The sequence below is a fragment of the Raphanus sativus genome, chromosome 7 (genome assembly GCF_000801105.2).
Source record: "Raphanus sativus cultivar WK10039 chromosome 7, ASM80110v3, whole genome shotgun sequence".
In the NCBI taxonomy this organism is placed as follows: Eukaryota; Viridiplantae; Streptophyta; class Magnoliopsida; order Brassicales; family Brassicaceae; genus Raphanus; species Raphanus sativus.
In genome coordinates, this window is record NC_079517.1 from 20,322,725 (window position 1) to 20,346,753 (window position 24,029).

The 24,029-nt window shown below is 34.1% G+C and overlaps 2 protein-coding genes and 1 pseudogene across 2 annotated transcripts; all 3 read left to right on the plus strand.

The window, feature by feature from the left end:
- Positions 1–12,935: 12,935 nt before the first annotated feature.
- On the plus strand, positions 12,936–14,568 carry LOC130497785 (uncharacterized). The gene is made up of 4 exons (XM_056990960.1): positions 12,936–13,521; positions 13,602–13,701; positions 13,804–14,193; positions 14,258–14,568. Exons 1-4 carry the CDS (start codon positions 13,070–13,072, stop codon positions 14,552–14,554), a joined length of 1,239 nt encoding a protein of 412 aa, XP_056846940.1. The 5' UTR covers positions 12,936–13,069; the 3' UTR covers positions 14,555–14,568.
- A 7,018-nt stretch (positions 14,569–21,586) lies between these two features.
- On the plus strand, positions 21,587–22,516 carry LOC130498075 (thioredoxin H2). The gene is made up of 3 exons (XM_056991420.1): positions 21,587–21,730; positions 21,794–21,943; positions 22,213–22,516. The coding sequence occupies exons 1-3, from the start codon at positions 21,587–21,589 to the stop codon at positions 22,345–22,347; spliced, it is 429 nt and encodes a 142-aa protein (XP_056847400.1). The 3' UTR covers positions 22,348–22,516.
- Positions 22,517–22,771: 255 nt separating this feature from the next.
- Positions 22,772–24,029, plus strand: part of LOC130498076 (translation factor GUF1 homolog, mitochondrial-like) — a 1,462-nt pseudogene continuing 204 nt past the window's right edge.

Consider the following 24,029-nt stretch of genomic DNA (forward strand, 5'->3'; position numbering starts at 1 on the left):
CCTAAATCCTTAAATTTAAACCAAACCTTAAATCATAAACTAAATCCTAATCCCTAAACCCTAAATCATAACCTCTAATACTAAACCCTAAATCATTAATTTCAAAATGGTTTATAGTTTAGTATTAAGAATTTATGATTTAATATTTATCAAAGAGTTTAGGGTTTAGGATTTCGTGTTTAGAATTTAGGGTTTAATATTATGGTTTATGATTAAGGGTTTAGGGTTTAAGATTAACGATTTAGGGTATAGGATTTGCCCAAGGGTTCAGGCTTTCCCCAAAGGTTTAGGGTTTATTATTTAGAATTTAGGGTTTAGGGTTTAATATTTTCTGACAAATTTATTAATACTAAAAAAAATATTTTTTTTTATAATTGCTACTATTTTTTATTTATCTAAAAACATAATTTTATTTCATTAAATCCCCTTATTATTAAAAGGGAAGCAATATAAAAGAGGAACCTTTAAAATGTAATATATTTACAATGATGCCATTATGGCGACGTGTCACACAGCTAGCCACTCTCAGACAGACTTTGAAATAACCCATGTCCAGCTAAGCTAATTACTATTCTTGCCATTAGACTCATCTGAAACATTTATTCGCATGTTCCTTATATATAACAGATAAAACATGGTTTTAAATAACACAGTGTGAAACATGGTTTGAAAAAATAACAGATACATCCGACACCAAGTTCCTACTTATATATAACATATAAAATATGATTTTAAATAACACAATGTGAAACATGGTTTGTAATCTACCCTACCTCATATTGCTTTTTGTTTTTGCAAAAAAAAAATAGATATCATCTTAAACTAAAGTCACATATGATATGTTAATATATTGTCACTTGGTATTTTGACAAATCAATAATATTTGAATATTACGTATTTGTTCATTACGTAAATTCAATATTTATGAATATAAATCTCTGAATTCCATAGTATTTTGACCAATCAACAATGTTTACATTATAATTATGGTCAAGTTGGAAAATAAAATAATTCCAAAGTATTTTTTTTGTGCATTCTAATTTTTATGATGATATTAATTAATATAAATAATATTGTACGCAATTTTGTCGATTTGATATAAATGCAAATTACACAGATATTGATGTTTTGGTCAAGTCAGTCGTAGATTATCAATCACGATAATCTTTATGCATAAGTTTAGCGATTTTCTCGCTAACTGATATTGATTTGATATATCATTACTCTTATTAATCGAAAATTACCGGTCAATGCAAAGTAAGTAGATATGGCAAAAAAATGATTTATTGGTCAATCACATTAAAACATTTCTCTTTAATTGAAATTACCCATTAATGCTATATGAAACTGCTTTAATATATATATACATATGTGGTTCAGATCCGACTAAATTCACTCAACTTTCAACGTTTTACGTTGTACTTTGTGTTTTACAGTTCTGGAAAAATAATTAAGAAATAGATAATGTGTAGTACTTATTTTAAAATGTACAAATCCGTAGCTTATATTAACTATAAAGTTGTCTAACATTTTTTTTTTTTGACAAGGTGGATTCAAGAATATGTCTAACATTGATGGGTTTTCAATTTTTTTTTGTTTAAGTTCCTGAACTTGATGCTTTCAGAAAGAAGTATTACATTTTGGTTTACTGAGTTTGTTAATTACATGTGTCTATATATATATATATGCTGAAGACTTTGTTTTTACTCTTAATAGGATTGCAGATTATGAGTTCTAACGACACCAATCGGCGAATCTATGGTCTTTTCATGTTTTTTGGAATTGTTTTCTTTACTTTGTTGTTTTCTTTACTTTGTTGCTTTCTCAGTTTTAAATTCTATTGCCTAAGTTTTGTTGTGTCTCTTTTTGGTTTAAATTTATATTATGAAATCAATAATTATATTGGCTATGTTTCTTTTAACATATATTGGTAGCTTAACCTCTAATCAGAAAAACTAGGATCAGAAAGAAAAAAATTAGAAAACTGACTTTGGTCTGTGAAATAGAACTTCATCCACTGCACGTGAATAGCTTATCCATTTACAAAAAAACACCAACAATCCCCGGATTTTATTATTTACGCTATCTACAGGTATTCAGATCAATAGTCACATATTCAGAGAAGGAAAAAAAATTGTGCAAGGAGAATAAATAAGAGAAGAGTTTTAGGTGTCTACCTTAAGCCTCATAGACGGTAAACATCCAAATTTATAAATATTGAATTTACGTAATGAACAAATCTTCTTAAACTCAATCTCATCTTGAAAATCTAACCAAAATAGTCAATGATTGCGTTAGGTGTTAGAGATTGAAGACATTTATAATAAAGGAGATTCAAAACAGAGACCATCTCAATTCTCAATGAATCAGAAAAAAAAAAAGATAAATGAAAGCAGAAAACACACCAGTATGTTTTGTAAATTAGAACTTCTTCAATTGTACGGGATTTAGCCATTGGTTGAACCCTATCCCTTAATTTTTCTTTTCTAATTTTCTTCTCTGAAAGTTTGATAACTTACGGACTATTTCGAGTGGAACACGATAAACCGTTCAACATATCCTCTTTAATTTACTAATGAAAGGTGAATTTGTTCGAATGGACCCCAGCCGAAAATTGAAAACTGACTACAGCTTAACTGATTAGTTTCAAATACCAATTTTAAACATTCTGAGAAAATATATTTTATTAAATAAACCCAACCCCATACTAATATGATTTCAAAATTGAAACACCCACAAATTTTCAACCAAAAGACAAAATAGTGTCTATATATATATGTAATTTGTAATCCACATTTAATTTTATGTGATTTTAAATATTTAATTGTACTCTCACCCCGCGCAAGGCGCGGGTCATACTCTAGTTCTTATTACTTGGTTTCCTTTTTTAGGAGATATCAAATCTCAATTAACTCATTCCTATTGGTGGATGAATGTAGAGGTTCATCTTAGAGGGTGAAGCCAAGTTTTGTTCCTCTACAAATGCGACTGTGCAATCACATAAGAAAAGAAGATTCGTCAACGTTTAATAATTATAATTAATCCCAGTGTTGGAGCCGGGTTTCACCCTGCTCCAAACCCGATCACACATAACCCGAACCCAATGAAGTCTAAGAAGGAACCATAGACCCACGTAGGTCAAGAAGACCCACCCCTTGTTGAAAGAGTTTTACACTCGATCGGGGAATCAAAGTATAATATAAAGACATTGATGGCCCTAAAATCACCATAAAAACGTCTGATCTACGCAAGAGACCAAGCGGCATTACTATATGACACCAAAGACTATAAAAGGAGGAGGAAAAGTTAAAGAAAGGGATCTCAATAGCTAAATATAATAGTCTCAATACATTTATAATCGAGAATTCGGCCAAAAAAACACTGAACATGGTAAGAATGGCCAAAAGAAACATGAACTCGAGGCTGGCCAAAAAAAGCCTGAACTTTTGTTGACTTTTATCAGTTTATTAAGAAACTTTGATTGACCGACCAGATTAATACACCGTTAACTAACAGTTAAGACGGTGGTTAATCAACGTTAAATACGATCGTTAAGTAAAACGACGTCGTTTTGAGATGGAATGAAACGACGTCGTTTTATCTATTTTTATTATCAAAAATATGTTGTTCGCATGGATCGAACTTGAGAACTCATGGCCAAATGACGAGGTCTCTTGCCACTAGACTACTATCACTTTTAAGAATATCCATAACATGTTTTCTTTTATTGAGTATCAAACAAATCTCGAAAAATCTAAATTCTTTTTTAAAAAAATTCCAAAAAACTTAAAAATTCAAGAAAATTCTTAAAATTAAAATTAAAATTGAAATTATAAATATTTTTTAAAAAAATCAAAACATTAATTTTTTTTTATAAAAATTAATGTATCTAAGATCATTTGAGTTTTTTTATCTTAAATACATTAATCATACTTTTTTATAAATTAATATATTTGAGATAAAATAGAAAATTGATATTTATCACACTACAAATGTTTTTCATTTAATTATTATCATATTTTAGAAAAACAATTGTGATAATATCATTTGTTTATTGTATCTTAATTATCACACTACTTTGTTACCATTGGAATTCAAAGTTGTTGTCACTTTAGTAATAATTCAAAGCTACTATCCACTGAAAAATTTATCCAAACATGATGCATGTGCGAAAGCATCTTCATTCGAACCACTAGACAAACAAAAAGCTTATCTTGTACTAAAGATACCTCTGAACGATAGACAAGAAAGTGGCTTTAACCTCAGTGACAAAAGAAAAGTGGCTTTAACCTAGTATAGTACAATGTAAACTAATTCATTCAATTTCGAAATAAAAATAGTAGAAATGTTGAAACCCCTTTTTTTAACATCAACTTTGTAAATGAAAAACAGAGTGCAGTTACATCGAACATAAAATAGTAGAAATGTTTAAACCCCCGCCTATAGCTAAATATATAGACTTTACTAAACTGAGGTCTTTATTACTCCGGAGGAGAACACTGAAATTATTAAAACCATTTACGTGGTTTTAATCTTAAGTCTTAACTACTGAAATTTGCATTCAACGATTCAGTTTTTTTTTGTACAATCAACTATTCAAGGATTCAATGTTGTTATCACTTAAGTAATAACTAGATTAGGACCCGCCCTAAAGGGCGGAAATTGATTTGTCAAATTTCAATTAATAATATATGGTATATATAATATGTGTATATAATATTATATATATTTTGTGTAACATTTATATATATATATATATACATATTAGACATATATATATAATATTTTATTAAATATATATAGAATTTAATAGTGTTATAATTTGTGTTGTACTTGTTATTAGTTTGTATTTAATCTTCTTTCATTTTTAGTATAATAATTTGCCTTGTCACATCTTTTACCTTTTAACTTATACACATAGTTATGCCCTTTTTCAAAAAAAAAACTTATACACATAGTCTCGTAAAATGTAATATATAAAAAACATATTTAAAAAATCTACTGACCATATGCCACCATTATTTGGTTGTTTGAACAAAAAAAATCATGTTCTTGCATAACTGTGTATGTTGTGATATGATGTAGGCGAAGAGTAAATATATGGAAGTAAAGTTAGTGATACGAACATGAGCATATGTTGGTCTATGCCACAATTATTTGGTTTTTGGAAGATCAATGAGCATAAGCATACACGGTCTTTGTATGCTTATGTTGTAAATGAGTCGGATATTTTTTCTCTTATGTCTGGAATGATATGAAACTCGTTGATTTAAGAGTGGTTCAGTTTTATATGATCTAATTATATTAAGAGATTAACCAAAAATATTATAAAAGTATTACTGGTTAGCTTTAACTATTTTGGTTAAGATTTGGTTTAATTTAAGTTAGTAGATTGCATTGTATAGGAGGCATGATATATTCTAGCAACAACTATGAAAGAGTCCAAAATTTAAATGAGAACTTCAAATAGTAGATAATCCCTAAATTAATAGATTGGTTTAACTATGTTGGTTAAGATTTGGTTTAATTTAAGTTAGTAGGTTGCATTGTATAGGAGACATGATATATTTTAGCAACAACTATAAAAGAGTCCAAAATTTAAATGAGAACTTCAAATAGTAGATAATCCCTAAATTACTAGATTAGATTCAAAGCTACTATCCACTGAAAAAATTATCCAAACATAATGCACGTGGGAAAACATCTTCATTCTAACCATTAGACAAACAAAAAGCTTATCTTGTACTAGATACCTCTGAACGATAGACAAGAAAGTGGCTTTAACCTAGTATAGTACAACGTAAAATAATTCATTCATTTAGAGATAATAGTAAAATTGTTTAAACCTCTCTTTACTACCTTTCGTGACAAAAAAAAAAAAAAAAACCTCTCTTTACTAACTCAAGTCTTTATTATTCCTGAGGGGGAAGGTACACTAGCTTGCCACTCTATATAACTCACTCCTGACTCCCCTCTTTCAACTCAACAAGTCAAAACACTCATATAGTGACCATATCAATATGAGCAGAAAAGATGACAAGGATGAGAGTTCGACATTTTACGATAACGCAACGAAAGTCATAGGTGTGGTTGGAGCCATTGGAGCGGCCGTGAGTCTATTCTCGTGGATGACCTCAGGCTCGGAAGAGAACGGTCCAAAAGAGAAGATGATGAAGGCTCCTGGTGGGAATGGTTCTATTATTCCTAGGGCACCTTTCGAAGCCAACCCAAGAGACCACTTCAAGAACCAGCGTCAGCTTAATAAGAAATGAAAAAAATGAGTATGTGGAGATATTTATAATTTCCCACTTAGTATTCTATAACCGAATAATAAACCGTTGCATGTGACAGATATATGTCTTATATGCAGCATGTTATATATATATATATGTATTGCAACTTTAATTTTCTCGTGTTTAATTTTACTAAGTTTGGAATATTTGCTATTTTTATATATATTAATGTTTCAATTTGTGGTTATCGGGAGCCGATTAAGAATTTTGACTGAGGCCATGAAAAATTTGTTAATCAGTATAAGTCATGTAATAAAACCGAAGAAAAGTAAAGATAGCATGGCCAAAAGTTTGCAAATTGAATAGCAAAGGAAGCTTAAGAAGTGAATACAATATGGAGCTTGAAATTAGTCTTGGTTTATCTTGTCCTCTCAGTCGTCGCTGTGGATAAACATGATCAAAATATATTTGATTATGAAATGTTCAATCTTGATGGTGAAAGTGAGTTCAAAACCTGGCTCATATGTGACCATAGTTAAGTCCTTTTTGCCGAGTGGAAGTGAAAAGTGGTCGAACTACTTAGCTTTGGCATGGATTATGATTCGTTCTAGGATGTATTTGGGACTCTCTTGGGGCTTTGGCATGGATTAAGATCTACATGGGTATCTCTACAAAGAACAAAACTTAGCTTCACCCCCAAGGTGAACCTCTATATTCACCCACCAATAGGAATTAGTTTATTAAGATTTGATATCTCTTAAAAAAGGAAATCAATTAATAAGAATTTAATGAAATAAAATTATGTGTTTAGATAAATAAAAATAGTAGCAAGTATCAAAAAAATATATTCTTTTTAATATTAATAAATCTGTCAGAAAATACTAAACCCTAAACCCTAAATTTTAAACCCTAAACCTTAAATTCTAAATACTAAACCCTAAACCCTTGGGAAAAGCCTGAACCCTTGGGCAAATCCTATACCCTAAATCCTTAAATTTAAACCAAACCTTAAATCATAAACTAAATCCTAATCCCTAAACCCTAAATCATAACCTCTAATACTAAACCCTAAATCATTAATTTCAAAATGGTTTATAGTTTAGTATTAAGAATTTATGATTTAATATTTATCAAAGAGTTTAGGGTTTAGGATTTCGTGTTTAGAATTTAGGGTTTAATATTATGGTTTATGATTAAGGGTTTAGGGTTTAAGATTAACGATTTAGGGTATAAGATTTGCCCAAGGGTTCAGGCTTTCCCCAAAGGTTTAGGGTTTATTATTTAGAATTTAGGGTTTAGGGTTTAATATTTTCTGACAAATTTATTAATACTAAAAAAAATATTTTTTTTTTATAATTGCTACTATTTTTTATTTATCTAAAAACATAATTTTATTTCATTAAATTCTTATTACTTGGTTTCCTTTTTTGGGAGATATCAAATCTCAATTAACTCATTCCTATTGGTGGGTGAATGTAGAGGTTCATCTTAGAGGGTGAAGCCAAGTTTTGTTCCTCTACAAATGCGACTGTGCAATCACATAAGAAAAGAAGATTCGTCAACATTTAATAATTATAATTAATCCCAGTGTTGGAGCCGGGTTTCACCCTGCTCCAAACCCGATCACACATAACCCGAACCCAATGAAGTCTAAGAAGGAACCATAGACCCACGTAGGTCAAGAAGACCCACCCCTTGTTGAAAGAGTCTTACACTCGATCGGGGAATCAAAGTATAATATAAAGACATTGATGGCCCTAAAATCACCATAAAAACGTCTGATCTACGCAAGAGACCAAGCGGCATTACTATATGACACCAAAGACTATAAAAGGAGGAGGAAAAGTTAAAGAAAGGGATCTCAATAGCTAAATATAATAGTCTCAATACATTTATAATCGAGAATTCGGCCAAAAAAACACTGAACATGGTAAGAATGGCCAAAAGAAACATGAACTCGAGGCTGGCCAAAAAAAGCCTGAACTTTTGTTGACTTTTATCAGTTTATTAAGAAACTTTGATTAACCGACCAGATTAAGACACCGTTAACTAACAGTTAAGACGGTGGTTAATCAACGTTAAATACGATCGTTAAGTAAAACGACGTCGTTTTGAGATGGAATGAAACGACGTCGTTTTATCTATTTTTATTATCAAAAATATGTTGTTCGCATGGATCGAACTTGAGAACTCATGGCCAAATGACGAGGTCTCTTGCCACTAGACTACTGTCACTTTTAAGAATATCCATAACATGTTTTCTTTTATTGAGTATCAAACAAATCTCGAAAAATCTAAATTCTTTTTAAAAAAATTCCAAAAAACTTAAAAATTCAAGAAAATTCTTAAAATTAAAATTAAAATTGAAATTATAAATATTTTTAAAAAAAATCAAAACATTAATTTTTTTTATATAAAAATTAATGTATCTAAGATCATTTGAGTTTTTTTATCTTAAATACATTAATCATACTTTTTTATAAATTAATATATTTGAGATAAAATAGAAAATTGATATTTATCACACTACAAATGTTTTTCATTTAATTATTATCATATTTTAGAAAAACAATTGTGATAATATCATTTGTTTATTGTATCTTAATTATCACACTACTTTGTTACCATTGGAATTCAAAGTTGTTGTCACTTTAGTAATAATTCAAAGCTACTATCCACTGAAAAATTTATCCAAACATGATGCATGTGCGAAAGCATCTTCATTCGAACCACTAGACAAACAAAAAGCTTATCTTGTACTAAAGATACCTCTGAACGATAGACAAGAAAGTGGCTTTAACCTCAGTGACAAAAGAAAAGTGGCTTTAACCTAGTATAGTACAATGTAAACTAATTCATTCAATTTCGAAATAAAAATAGTAGAAATGTTGAAACCCCTTTTTTCTAACATCAACTTTGTAAATGAAAAACAGAGTGCAGTTACATCGAACATAAAATAGTAGAAATGTTTAAACCCCCGCCTATAGCTAAATATATAGACTTTACTAAACTGAGGTCTTTATTACTCCGGAGGAGAACACTGAAATTATTAAAACCATTTACGTGGTTTTAAGCTTAAGTCTTAACTACTGAAATTTGCATTCAACGATTCAGTTTTTTTTTGTACAATCAACTATTCAAGGATTCAATGTTGTTATCACTTAAGTAATAATTCAAAGCTACTATCCACTGAAAAAATTATCCAAACATAATGCACGTGGGAAAACATCTTCATTCTAACCATTAGACAAACAAAAAGCTTATCTTGTACTAGATACCTCTGAACGATAGACAAGAAAGTGGCTTTAACCTAGTATAGTACAACGTAAAATAATTCATTCATTTAGAGATAATAGTAAAATTGTTTAAACCTCTCTTTACTACCTTTCGTGACAAAAAAAAAAAAAAAAAACCTCTCTTTACTAACTCAAGTCTTTATTATTCCTGAGGGGGAAGGTACACTAGCTTGCCACTCTATATAACTCACTCCTGACTCCCCTCTTTCAACTCAACAAGTCAAAACACTCATATAGTGACCATATCAATATGAGCAGAAAAGATGACAAGGATGAGAGTTCGACATTTTACGATAACGCAACGAAAGTCATAGGTGTGGTTGGAGCCATTGGAGCGGCCGTGAGTCTATTCTCGTGGATGACCTCAGGCTCGGAAGAGAACGGTCCAAAAGAGAAGATGATGAAGGCTCCTGGTGGGAATGGTTCTATTATTCCTAGGGCACCTTTCGAAGCCAACCCAAGAGACCACTTCAAGAACCAGCGTCAGCTTAATAAGAAATGAAAAAAATGAGTATGTGGAGATATTTATAATTTCCCACTTAGTATTCTATAACCGAATAATAAACCGTTGCATGTGACAGATATATGTCTTATATGCAGCATGTTATATATATATATATGTATTGCAACTTTAATTTTCTCGTGTTTAATTTTACTAAGTTTGGAATATTTGCTATTTTTATATATATTAATGTTTCAATTTGTGGTTATCGGGAGCCGATTAAGAATTTTGACTGAGGCCATGAAAAATTTGTTAATCAGTATAAGTCATGTAATAAAACCGAAGAAAAGTAAAGATAGCATGGCCAAAAGTTTGCAAATTGAATAGCAAAGGAAGCTTAAGAAGTGAATACAATATGGAGCTTGAAATTAGTCTTGGTTTATCTTGTCCTCTCAGTCGTCGCTGTGGATAAACATGATCAAAATATATTTGATTATGAAATGTTCAATCTTGACACTACAAGAAAACACGCAGATTCTGAGGGAAATACCGAGGGAAAATGAGTTCCTCGAAAATTTCTGACAAAATATCGAGGAAATACCGAGGAAACCAAGAAATGGGGTTTCCTCGAAATTTCCTCACTATTTTTTGAGGAAATTTCGAGGAAGACCAACTTCCTCGGTATTTTTCGAGGGAATACCGAGGAAACCAGGGTCGTCGGAAACAATCGACGGATATTTCTAATATTTCGACGACATCTTGTAGCCGTTAGAGAGCCGTTGGGAGAGCCGTTGGGGATTTAAACTATTTCGAGGAAATTTCGAGGAGATGGCTGTTTCCCTCGAAATTTCCTCGAAATTTCCTCAGTATGCCGGGACAATTTCATCTATAAATACAGCCACCCCTCTTCCTCTTCATTCACTCCATTTCTTTTCTTCTTCTCTCCTAGTCTCACGAATTTGATTCCAAAAAAACATGTCTTCTTCAAATTATTTTCGTTCTTGGATGGATCGTCCTCATTTGGATCCGGACACGAGATTGCTTACGGAAGAATACAATCAAGGTATAATCGAGTTCATGAGGGTAGCTCGCCAACAACCGGAAGCAGAAACAGGTAAGTTAAGATGTCCTTGCTCTAATTGTAAAAATAGAAAAGTTATTAAAGAGTGGGATGTTTGGACTCATCTATTATTGAGTGGGTTTACACGAAGTTACAAAATTTGGTATCATCATGGGGAAACTGATTATGAACTTGGTAGTACTAGTGAACCTCAGCCGGCGGTTAGATTAGAAGAACCAATTAGGGCGGATGTAGATTATGGTGTAGGTACTGAGCAGATGATAAATGATCATTTTAGAGGGGAAGATTTACCCAATGCAGAAGCTAGGAGATTTTATGAAATGTTGGATGCTGGAAAGCAACCATTGTACGAAGGTTGCAGAGATGGTCATTCAGCTTTATCATCTGCTATGAGACTGATGGGCATTAAAACAGATTATAACTTGGCTGAAGACTGTGTGGATGCGATAGCTAATTTTGTTAAAGGTATTCTACCTGAGGATAATGTAGCTCCAGGTTCATACTACGAGGTTCAAAAACTCGTAGCTGGGGTTGGTTTATCTTATCAGGTAATAGATGTATGCAGCGATAACTGCATGATTTATTGGAGGGCGGATGATCAGCGGACTACATGCAAATTTTGTGGGAAGCCTCGTTATAAAGATACGAGTGGAAGAGTTCCAGTGCCATATAAAAGGATGTGGTATTTGCCTTTGACGGAAAGGTTGCAGAGGTTGTATCTTTCAGAACGCACAGCGCAACGAATGAGATGGCATGCGGAGCACTCAACAGATGGTGAGATTAGACATCCTTCAGATGCAAAAGCGTGGAAACATTTCCAATCAAAGTATCCCGACTTTGCGTATGAGAGAAGAAATGTCTACCTTGGATTATGTACTGATGGTTTCAGCCCGTATGGGAAGAGTGGAAGACAATATTCTCTATGGCCAGTCATTGTTACACCATACAACTTACCCCCAAACTTGTGCTTGCGACGAGAGTTTTTGTTTCTCTCCATTCTCGTTCCCGGACCAGAGCATCCTAAGAGATCACTTGATGTGTTTCTTCAGCCACTAATATATGAGTTGCAACAACTATGGGCTCAAGGTGCTGAAACATACGATATTTCGTGTAAAGAAAACTTTCAAATGCGGGCAGTACTAATGTGGACAATAAGTGATTTTCCAGCATATGGTATGTTATCTGGATGGACAACGCATGGAAGGCTATCATGTCCATATTGTCAAGATAATACTGATGCTTTCCAACTAAAACACGGAAGGAAAACGTGTTGGTTTGACTGTCACAGGAGATTCCTACCACCTGATCATCCTTATCGTAGGAGTAGGAATTTGTTTACGAAGAACAAGAGGGTGTTTGACAGTCCACCTGCAGAAATTAGTGGGAAAGGTTTGAAGACACAACTAAGAGATTTTGGTGCAGAAAGGACGCCAGACGTCGGTGGACATGCGCGTTTTCCGGTAGATGCTGTTGGAAACCTACATAACTGGCACAAAAAAGTATATTCTGGGATCTGCCATACTGGGAGGATCATTTGCTAAGGCATAATTTAGATGTCATGCACATTGAGAAAAACTTTTTTGACAACCTCATGAACACGATCCTTAACGTTCAAGGTAAAACAAAGGATAATTTGAAGTCAAGACTGGATTTAGTTGATATATGTGATCGTTCAGAACTTCATGTTGATGGGAATGGTAGGGCTCCTTTTCCCATATACCGACTTGATGCAGAGGGAAAAAATGCGTTCTTCGATTGGATTTCAAACGATGTGGAGTTTCCAGACGGTTATGCATCTAATTTGCGTAACTGTATTGACAGAAAGGAAGGAAAGTTTATTGGTTTAAAAAGTCACGATTGTCATGTGTTGATGCAGCGCTTACTTCCGTTTGCTTTCAAGGAACTATTACCACGAAATGTTCATGAAGCAATAGCAGGGATAAGTGCTTTCTTCCGCGATTTATGCGCCAGATCAGTGACTCTTGAAGGTATTGAAAATCTGAAGACTAACATAGCCATGATTCAGTGCAACCTTGAGAAGATATTTCCTCCCTCATTTTTTGATGTTATGGAGCATCTTGTTATTCACCTGGCAAGAGAATTGGAACTTGGTGGTCCTGTGCAGTATAGATGGATGTATCTGTATGAGCGGTATATGTTCCATTTGAAGAAGATGGTGAAAAATCTAAGTAGGGTGGAAGGTTCTATAGTCGCACAGATGATCAATGAAGAAATTTCAAACTTTGCTGAGTACTACTTTCCAGCAGAAGTTCAGACCAAAAACAGAAGACCTGCACGGCACGATGATAGAGGCGAACGGGCAACATACCATGTTACGGTTCCTGACATTTTCACAGATGTTGGACGACTTAGCGGAAAATCAAAGGACCGTCGACTTACTGAGCAGGAGCGCAGTCATTTGCAAACATATTTGCTCACCAACTGCGAAGATGTTCTTCAATATGAGAGGTAAATTTATTATCTTACAAAATTTTATTTTAACAAATTAACATTTATATCTTAATTAATTACATTTTTTGTCTTCACAGGATTTTCATGGCAGAAAAGCGGTTCGAATATAGATACGCTACAGAGGCAGAACTAGAAGAAATGAAGCAAAGAGAATTTGCTGGATGGATGTTTACTTATGTGAGTGCCTTAAACAAATTAAAAAATCATTTATCACATATTTATAGAAATTAAAAAAATATTTATCACATATTTATACTCATATATATGTGCTATTAATAGGTGTCTGCTGGTTTGGCCAGAGGTGAAACATTTGACGATTGGATACGCGAGATGGTGGTTGGACCAAACTATGTTGTGAAGTCATATCCGAGATTTTGTACTCGAGGATATGCATTCACAACTGAAAAGACGAAACGTTCGCGTACGACCTATGATGCTGGCGTTTGTTCTGCATCGGGAGATGATGTATACTACGGACACATACATGAGATTTTGGAAATCAAGTATTTAGGCCTGCTTGGATTGCGCTGTACTGTTTTCTATTGTGATTGGCACGACATCACTCCAGATCGAGGTGTGAGAACAGATGCATTTGGTGTTACATCAGTTAATTCGAGACGAAAGCTGCAATATTATGATCCTTTCATTCTTGCTTCTCAGGCCGATCAGGTAAGTTATTGGTCATCATGTGTAATAATTTAAACTTGTACTAAAAAATTTAAAAATGTTACAGGTTTGTTATATCAAGTACCCCCGGATAAGAAACAGAGATGATCCATGGGTTACTGTTACCAGGCTCAACCCGAGAGGCCGAGTTCAGGGGAGTTCTGAGCTGGAAGACCCACTACAACCAATCACATCCAGTAACTTAAGTGCAGCAGAAGATGTAGCAGGAGTTGGCCTTGTAGTAGATTTCACCGACTTCACAGAGGAAGCCGTCGTTCACGCACAGGATGAACCAGTTATTGGAGAGTTTCACCAAGATCCAGATTCAGATTTATCTGCTGATGATGAGTCGGAATCAGAGTAGTTTTTTTTTTTTTTTTTTTTACTAATTTCGAGGAAATTTCGAGGGAAGCTAGGGTTTCCTCGAAATTTCCTCGGAATTACCCTTAACGGTTTAGGGGTTTGATAAAAATTACCTAGATCCTCGAAATTTCCTCGAAATATTCCGAGGAAATTTCGACGACCAAGATAATTTTAGGGGTTTGATTTAAAACACCTTTCTTCGTCGAAATACCCTCGAAATATTTCGAGGAAATTTCGAGGGAATACAAATTTTTTGGCTTTCCTCGAAATTCCGTCGAAATATTTCGAGGGAATTTCGAGGACCTAGCCAATTTTTGGTAGTTCCTCGAAATTCCCTCACAATATTTCGACGGAATTTCGAGGAACAGGGGGTTTTAAACCGAAAACAACGTTTTGCGGATTGAATAACACGTATATAACCTTCATTAAGTGTCTTAGCCAGATTATAAAGTCCAACTTTAGGGTTTTAACCCGAAAACAATGTTTTGCGGATTGAGACGAAAACCACACAACATAAGATAAACACTTATACGTTTTAATAAACGTTAAAGGAAATACTTACAATAATTTTTGTAATTGTGTTATTTCATTATTTATGATCATCTATACAAAGAAACCTCATTATTATGAATTACATTTGTATAAGAAATGACATAGGGAAAAAAATCGATGTTTTCAAAACCCCAAACCCTATTTCCTCGAAATTTCCTCACAATATTGTGAGGAAATTTCGAGGAATGTTTTCCTCGGACTGTTTTTCATTAACCAGGAAACCCTAGCCGACAACAAGAGAATTTCGAGGAAATTTCGACGACCACGTTAAAAAATTTCGAGGAAATTTCGACGGACCCTGTCCGTCGGACCCCTCATAAATTAGGTTTTCATTCTTTTCTTCCCCATTTCTCTCCTTCTCGATTTTCCTCTCTTCCTCACCGCCTCCTTCTCCTCTCCTCTCTCTTCCTCGCGGCTCCTCTCCTTCTCCTCTCCTCCTCGCCGGATCTCCTCTCCTCCTCGCCGGATCTCCTCTCCTCTCCTCTCCTCTCTTCCTCTCGGCCTCCTTCCTCCCCTCTCTTCCTCTCCTCTCTTCCCATGTAAGTTCATATCTCTTCTCTTCCTCTCTTTATAGATCTCGAAATTTAGGTTGTTAGATAGAAAATTCTAGGATTGAATGGAATATTTAGGATTTGCATGTTTGGATTGTTGTTTGGATTGTTGGTATATTTTTTTTTTGATTTATTTTGTGTTTTTGATTTTTTAAAACGTTTTTTTTGATTTTTTAAAACGTTTTTTTTTGATTTTAAAACTATTTTTTGAATTTTTAAAACGTTTTTTTTGATTTTTTAAAACGTTTTTTTGATTTTTAAAACGTTTTTTTGATTTTAAAACTATTTTTTTGAATTTTTAAAACGTTTTTTTGATTTTTTAAAACGTTTTTTTGATTTTTAAAACGTTTTTTGATTTTTAAAACTATTTTTATATATTAAAACTATTTTTATATATTAAAACTAAAACTATTTTTTTATTTATTAAACTATTTTTAATATATTAAAACTATTTTTAATATATTAAAACTATTTTTTTGTAATTATTAAACTATTTTTAATATTTAAAACTATTTTTATATATTAAATCTATTTTTAATATATCAAAACTATTTTTTGTAATTATTAAACAATTTTAATATATTAACAAATTAAATAAATAATTGTATATATTAAATAAAATTTATTTATATAAAGGTCTCAAGAGGAACATACCCGCTCTCGACAGCGTCGTGGTCGTGGTGGTTCGGGGAGCGGCTCCATTTCGGGTTCCGCATCGCCGTACAGCTCCTACCAGACAATTCCTTCTCCATTTCCCTCTCATTCTCCTCCCGCTCCCGGTGTGGCACCCACTCCTGCTCCTGCTCATGCTCCTGCTCATCCGGCACTTCTGAGAGTTGCGGAGTTTGTTCGACAGCCGGGTCGTGACCATCTTCCATATCTCACTCAGTATCCACGTGGACAGGGTCAGACATGGTAATTAAACCTATTTTTATTTCATTAAAATTTGATTCATTTAAAATATTTAATTCTAAAATAATTAATTCTTTTTATTAGGTTTGACCGATCCGGGAACGGGATCAGCGGATGGATCAACAGTATGATGTACTCGTCCCTCGACAATGGACATCCGACTTTCACCGACTTCCCTCTCGAGAAGCAGCATATGTGGTTTCAACAGTTTGCGGTAAGTTTTCTATTTTTTACTTATTTTTTACTTATTTTTTTCATCTTTAATATTAATTTTCTACTAATTGTGTTTTATTTTCAGCAACAATTCAACTGGAATGCCGATGATACGTTGTTTATCTATTACCACTTCGTCCATAAAGTTATGGACAACTATGGGAAGCAGATGCACTCGTGGAAGAAGAAGTGGGAAATAAACAAGGTTCGTTTTTATTTATGATACAATTTTTTTATTTTTTAAAATATTTTTTTATTTATTTAACAATTTTTTTTTAAAGGTTCCAAAGGGGATGGACCCGACGGTCTGGCGGGAGTTGAGTGAGCATTGGAGTAAGAACGAAGTCAGAGCAACTTCTTCCACCAACTCCACCAACCGCAAGAGCGACCGTAAGGGGAAGGGCATGTACGTCCATAACTTGGGTGCTCAGTCTTTAGCCAGTCTGGGAGATCGCTTGGTAAGCTTGTCGGTTTTTATTATATTATTTAAGATTCTAATATTTTTTTGTGCATTTCTTTTAATTACTAATGTTTGTTTAATTTATGTTTTTTTCAAGGCGCAAGAAAATGAGGGGGAGCCGGTTGATCATCTCCGCCTAATAAAGACGGCGTATACCAACAAGAAGACCGGCGAGATTGATGATGGTGTTGTGAGGGATGTGGTCACCCTCATCGACAGTCAGATGGAACAGGAAGTGTCTCAGCTTCAAACCGAGGATGACGATTCGACGGGATCGACCGGCTTGCCTCGGGTTCGGATCAACCAAATCGTTGAAGCGGTAAGTTCATTTTTTAAAGTTCAATCCATTTTTATATTATTTAAATTTTTATATTATTTAAATTTACACTTTCTTTTTCAGTCGGTTCCAAAGAAGAAGGGCCGTTTGTTCGGTTTGGCTCGTCGGTCTCCCTCGGTTCCGTCTGCTTCTGCACCACCACCGTCCTATGTTGATCAAGAAGTCCTTCTGAGCCAGATGAGGGACAAGGATGCTCGCATATCTGCGCTGGAGTCCATGGTGGCGAGTCAAGAGGCGGGCTGGGAGGCACAGAGGAAGCTGAACGAGCAAATGATGGCGATGATGAGGAGCATGAACCCGAACGCCAACGTCGACTTCCCGAACATGCCAGACCCGGACTTCCAAACCCCGTAGTTTAATTTATTTCAAAAACTCTAAATGTTTTCTTTTCGTTTGTATGACTTTGAATTTTAAATAATATGTTTTTAATTTAAATTTTAATTTTATATTTACGAATTTAAATTTTAAAAATATTATTTTTTAAAAAAATATATTTTTTAAAAATTTAATTTTCGGAATATTCCGAGGAACAGATGTCCTCGGTATATACCGAGGGAAGTGTTCCTCGGTATATTCCGAGGGAGGGTTCCTCGAAAATTTTCGAGGAAAGCAGCCCTCGAAAATTTTCGACGAACCTGTCCCTCGGAAAATTTCGACGAAGGCTTTCCTCGAAATTTTTCGAGGAACACCGTTCGTCGAAATTTTCCGAGGGAGAGGTTCCTCGGAAATTTTCGTAGGTCTTTTCCCTCGGTATAAATCCTCGGTATATACCGAGGGAATTGTTCCTCAATATATTCCGAGGACTTCTTCGACGAAGGGCAGTCCTCTAAATTTCCTCGGAATTATGTTTCCTCGAAATTCCGTCACAAAATTTCGAGGAAATTTCGACGGAAAATGAAATTTCGACGAGTTTTTTTCGAGGGACATTTCCTCGGTATTTCGTCGGAATACGCTTATTCCGACGAAATACCGAGGAAAATGTCCCTCGATATCGGCGTGTTTTCTTGTAGTGTGATGGTGAAAGTGAGGTTCAAAAACCTGGCTCATATGTGACCATAGTTAAGTCCTTTTGCCGAGTGGAAGTGAAAAGTGGTCGAACTACTTAGCTTTGGCATGGATTATGATTCGTTCTAGGATGTATTTGGGACTCTCTTGGGGCTTTGGCATGGATTAAGATCTACATGGGTATCTCTACAAAGAACAAAACTTAGCTTCACCCCCAAGGTGAACCTCTATATTCACCCACCAATAGGAATTAGTTTATTAAGATTTGATATCTCTTAAAAAAAGGAAATCAATTAATAAGAATTTAATGAAATAAAATTATGTGTTTAGATAAATAAAAATTAGTAGCAAGTATCAAAAAAATATATTCTTTTTAATATTAATAAATCCGTCAGAAAATACTAAACCCTAAACCCTAAATTTTAAACCCTAAACCTTAAATTCTAAATACTAAACCCTAAACCCTTGGGAAAAGCCTGAACCCTTGGGCAAATCCTATACCCTAAATCCTTAAATTTAAACCAAACCTTAAATCATAAACTAAATCCTAATCCCTAAACCCTAAATCATAACCTCTAATACTAAACCCTAAATCATTAATTTCAAAATGGTTTATAGTTTAGTATTAAGAATTTATGATTTAATATTTATCAAAGAGTTTAGGGTTTAGGATTTCGTGTTTAGAATTTAGGGTTTAATATTATGGTTTATGATTAAGGGTTTAGGGTTTAAGATTAACGATTTAGGGTATAGGATTTGCCCAAGGGTTCAGGCTTTCCCCAAAGGTTTAGGGTTTATTATTTAGAATTTAGGGTTTAGGGTTTAATATTTTCTGACAGATTTATTAATACTAAAAAAAATATTTTTTTTTATAATTGCTACTATTTTTTATTTATCTAAAACATAATTTTATTTCATTAAATTCTTATTACTTGGTTTCCTTTTTTAGAGATATCAAATCTCAATTAACTTATTCCTATTGGTGGGTGAATGTAGAGGTTCATCTTAGAGGATGAAGCCAAGTTTTGTCCTCTACAAATGCGACTGTGCAATCACATAAGAAAAGAAGATTCGTCAACGTTTAATAATTATAATTAATCCCAGTGTTGGAGCCGGGTTTCACCCTGCTCCAAACCCGATCACACATAACCCGAACCCAATGAAGTCTAGAAGGAACCATAGACCCACGTAGGTCAAGAAGACCCACCCCTTGTTGAAAGAGTCTTACACTCGATCGGGAATCAAAGTATAATATAAAGACATTGATGGCCCTAAAATCACCATAAAAACGTCTGATCTACGCAAGAGACCAAGCGGCATTACTATATGACACCAAAGACTATAAAAGGAGGAGGAAAAGTTAAAGAAAGGGATCTCAATAGCTAAATATATAGTCTCAATACATTTATAATCGAGAATTCGGCCAAAAAAAACACTGAACATGGTAAGAATGGCCAAAAGAAACATGAACTCGAGGCTGGCCAAAAAAAACCTGAACTTTTGTTGACTTTTATCAGTTTATTAAGAAACTTTGATTAACCGACCAGATTAAGACACCGTTAACTAACAGTTAAGACGGTGGTTAATCAACGTTAAATACGATCGTTAAGTAAAACGACGTCGTTTGAGATGGAATGAAACGACGTCGTTTTATCTATTTTTATTATCAAAAATATGTTGTTCGCATGGATCGAACTTGAGAACTCATGGCCAAATGACGAGGTCTCTTGCCACTAGACTACTGTCACTTTTAAGAATATCCATAACATGTTTTCTTTTATTGAGTATCAAACAAATCTCGAAAAATCTAAATTCTTTTTTAAAAAATTCCAAAAAACTTAAAAATTCAAGAAAATTCTTAAAATTAAAATTAAAATTGAAATTATAAATATTTTTTAAAAAATCAAAACATTAATTTTTTTATAAAAATTAATGTATCTAAGATCATTTGAGTTTTTTTATCTTAAATACATTAATCATACTTTTTTATAAATTAATATATTTGAGATAAAATAGAAAATTGATATTTATCACACTACAAATGTTTTTCATTTAATTATTATCATATTTTAGAAAAACAATTGTGATAATATCATTTGTTTATTGTATCTTAATTATCATTTGTATATTTATCTTAAATACATTATTCATACTAAAATCTATAGTGATAAACATCATTTTATTTTATATTACATATGTTGATTTATTTAAAAATATGTTTCAAGTTTTTAATCATTAAATTAATTCGTTGCATTTTTTGAATTATTTTAGATTTTTTGAAATTTTTAATGTATTGATTTTTTTTTTAAAAAACTTATTTGTAATTTCAAATTTAATTTTTACTTTTCAGAATTTTCTTGAATTTTTAAGATTTTTTGGAATTTTTAAAAAAGAATTTAGATTTTTGAGATTTGTTTGATATTCAATAAAAAAAAAACATGTTATGGATATTCTTAAAAGTGACAGTAGTCTAGTGGCAAGAAACCTCGTCATTTGGCCATGAGTTCTCAGGTTCGATTCACGCGAACAACATATTTTTGTTAATAAAAATAGGTAAAACCACGTCGTTTCATTCCATCGCAAAATTTTACTTAACAATCTTTGCAAACGTCGTTTAATCATTTTGTAACGGTGTGTTTTAATTTGGCGAGTCAACGATAACTTACTGATTAAAGTTTAAAGTCAAATATAGTTCGGTGTTTTTTTGGCCAGCCAAATATGTTCGTATTTATTATGGCAATTCTTGCAAAGTTCATGATTTTTTTTGGCCGAATTCTCATTTATAATCTCTTTTCAGAAACCTATTGTATTCAGCTAAATATAGTCTCAACTTGGACCTGATTCTGGGTTTTTATTTTTAATGGGTCTGTGCTAAGCCCATAGAAAACAGCAGGATCCGTGCATACCGATGGTTGACCAGAGAAGAGAGCGTGGTTCTTAAGCGTAATTATTCTCCGCCGCCTACTTTGTTCAGAGAAGAAAGAAGAGAGAGAGAGAGAGAAAATGGGAGGTGTATTATCATCTGTGTTAGGAGGTGGTGGAGAAGAAGCAGTCGCAGGGAATGAATCCGAAAATCGCGTCATGAAGTTCAGCTCATCGGCTCGGTGGCAGCTTCACTTCAACGAGATCAAAGAATCCTCCAAACTGGTACGTATCGATCCCATCCCATCCGATCCGATTCCTTTTGATTTGAAATCGAGTTAATTGATTTTTGGGGTTTTGACTTGTGGGAGAAAAGCTGGTGGTGACTTCTCAGCATCCTGGTGTGGACCTTGTAGGATGATCGAGCCTGCCTTCATTGCCATGTCTGCCAAGTTCACTGATGTTGAATTCGTCAAATTGGATGTCGATGAACTTCCCGTAAGTATAAACTTCTTCTTGTCTCTGCATTTTGTTATTGTTATTCTGTAATATACGACCAATGTTTCAATTTTCTGCTGTCTCTTTATATTTGTATCCACCATTACTGGGATTGGCCTTCAGTGTTCACTGTTTTCTGTGTCTGGTAGATATAGATTATTTTTTTGGAATGTTACATCTGCAGATCAGTCGAGTTGTTTGAGTGGATCATTCATTCATGTGTGTTTTGTATATGAGCAAAAGCTTATAACAATTTCAATATTTTTCAGGATGTGGCTAAAGAGTTCAACGTGACGGGGATGCCAACTTTTGTACTGGTGAAAAATGGTAAAGAGAGATTGAAAGGATCGTTGGAGCAAGGGAAAGATGAACTTGAGAAGAAAGTTCTCAAACACAGGGCATAGTGATCCATTGAGTTAACACACCTTCACCGGATATAGCCATTGTGTAAAACTTATTACTATTAATAATTGGCTTTGTTGATCCCTCTTTCTCCCTTCTGTGTGATTGATTGAAACGGTTTACTGAAAATGTTTTTGGCTCTGCCCTATCATAATTAAGTTTATGCATCTACTCCCGAGCTCTAAATTGTGATAGTCAATACGGTTTACTCATGAAGAAAAATTAATTACTGCCTGCAAAATATTCACATCTAGGAGGTTCCAGTACGAACATATCAGCATGGTTCAACTCTTCTTCAACTTAGAAATATAACCATTAGTCTTCATGTTTTTCTTTTCATCGATCTTTTGAAGTGTAATATTCTCATAAATATATAAATAATAATAAAACACTCAGCATTAACATTTTGTTTTTTTTTTTTGTAATATGCGCTGTGAAACGGTGTCGTACAAGCGTAGACAAGAGTTCTCTAAACTCGTGTTGGTGGTGTTGTGAAACTCACCAAATCTCTCACTGCTTCGCAAACCCCCCAAAATGGGTTCTATGTAACAGAGCCTCTAAAACCCTAAAGTCATCGAGACAAGCAGGCATTCTCTCACTCTTGTTCAATTTCAGTCAAACCAACCGAAGAGATCCGTTATGCGTCGTCGGATTGCACCAAGCTTACGGTTTCAGCTCAGATTCCAAGCAAAACTCCAGAGAACCCCCCGCCATTGATCTGACACAGTTTCCTTCCGAAAGATCCGAAACTTCTCCATCATTGCCCACAATTGATCATGGCAAATCTACTTTGGGCGATCGTCTCATGGAACTTTACGGGTACACATCAAGAAAGGCCATGGCCAGCCTCAATATCTCGACAAATTGCAGGTACGACATAAAGGTTTAAACTTTTTATCTGTTCAGAGTTGTTCGGGTGATTCATTTTCATAAAGTTTTGATTTCTCGAGATATTGTGGGATGTTTTTGTTTATTTAGGGTAGAGGAGGGAGAGAGAATCACTGTGAAATCCTCAAACAGCGACAATGTTCTACGAAAACAAAGTTAAAGATCAAGATCCCAGCGCGTTTTCTTCTGAACCTAATTGATACACCTGGTCATGTTGACTTTAGCTATGAGGTTTCTAGATCCTTATCCGCTTGTCAAGGAGCTCTCTTGGTCGTTGACGCGGCTCAAGGTGTTCAAGCACAAACCGTGGCTAACTTTTACTTAGCATTCGAAGCTAACCTCACCATCGTACCTGTGATCAACAAGATCGATCAACCACAACAGCTGATCCTGACCGTGTCAAAGCTCAGTTAAAGTCCATGTTTGATCTCGACACCGACGAGGTTCTCCTAGTATCTGCTAAAACGGGTTTGGGGCTCGAGCATGTGCTTCCCGCGGTTATAGAACGGATACCTCCTCCTCCTGGGATCAGTGACTCTCCTCTACGGATGCTTTTGTTCGACTCCTTTTTTAATGAGTACAAGGTGTCGTCTGCTATGTCTCTGTCGTTGATGGATGCTAAGGAAAGGAGATAAGGTCTCGTTCGCTGCGACTAACCAGTCTTATGAAGTGTTAGACGTCGGGATTATGCACCCTGAGCTTACTTCTACTGGGATGCTTCTTACGGGACAGGTTGGTTATATAGTAACCGGCATGCGAACCCACCAAAGAGGCACGTATCGGTGACACAATCTTC

Coding starts and splice junctions, on each gene's coding strand:
- LOC130497785 (XM_056990960.1), top strand. CDS start 13,070: ATGATTCAGTGCAACCTTGAGAAGATATTTCCTCCCTCATTTTTTGAT. Junction 13,702..13,803: donor CTGGATGGATGTTTACTTAT/GTGAGTGCCTTA, acceptor TGCTATTAATAG/GTGTCTGCTGGTTTGGCCAG. Junction 14,194..14,257: donor TTGCTTCTCAGGCCGATCAG/GTAAGTTATTGG, acceptor AAAATGTTACAG/GTTTGTTATATCAAGTACCC.
- LOC130498075 (XM_056991420.1), top strand. CDS start 21,587: ATGGGAGGTGTATTATCATCTGTGTTAGGAGGTGGTGGAGAAGAAGCA. Junction 21,731..21,793: donor TCAAAGAATCCTCCAAACTG/GTACGTATCGAT, acceptor AGTTAATTGATT/TTTGGGGTTTTGACTTGTGG. Junction 21,944..22,212: donor TGGATGTCGATGAACTTCCC/GTAAGTATAAAC, acceptor AATATTTTTCAG/GATGTGGCTAAAGAGTTCAA.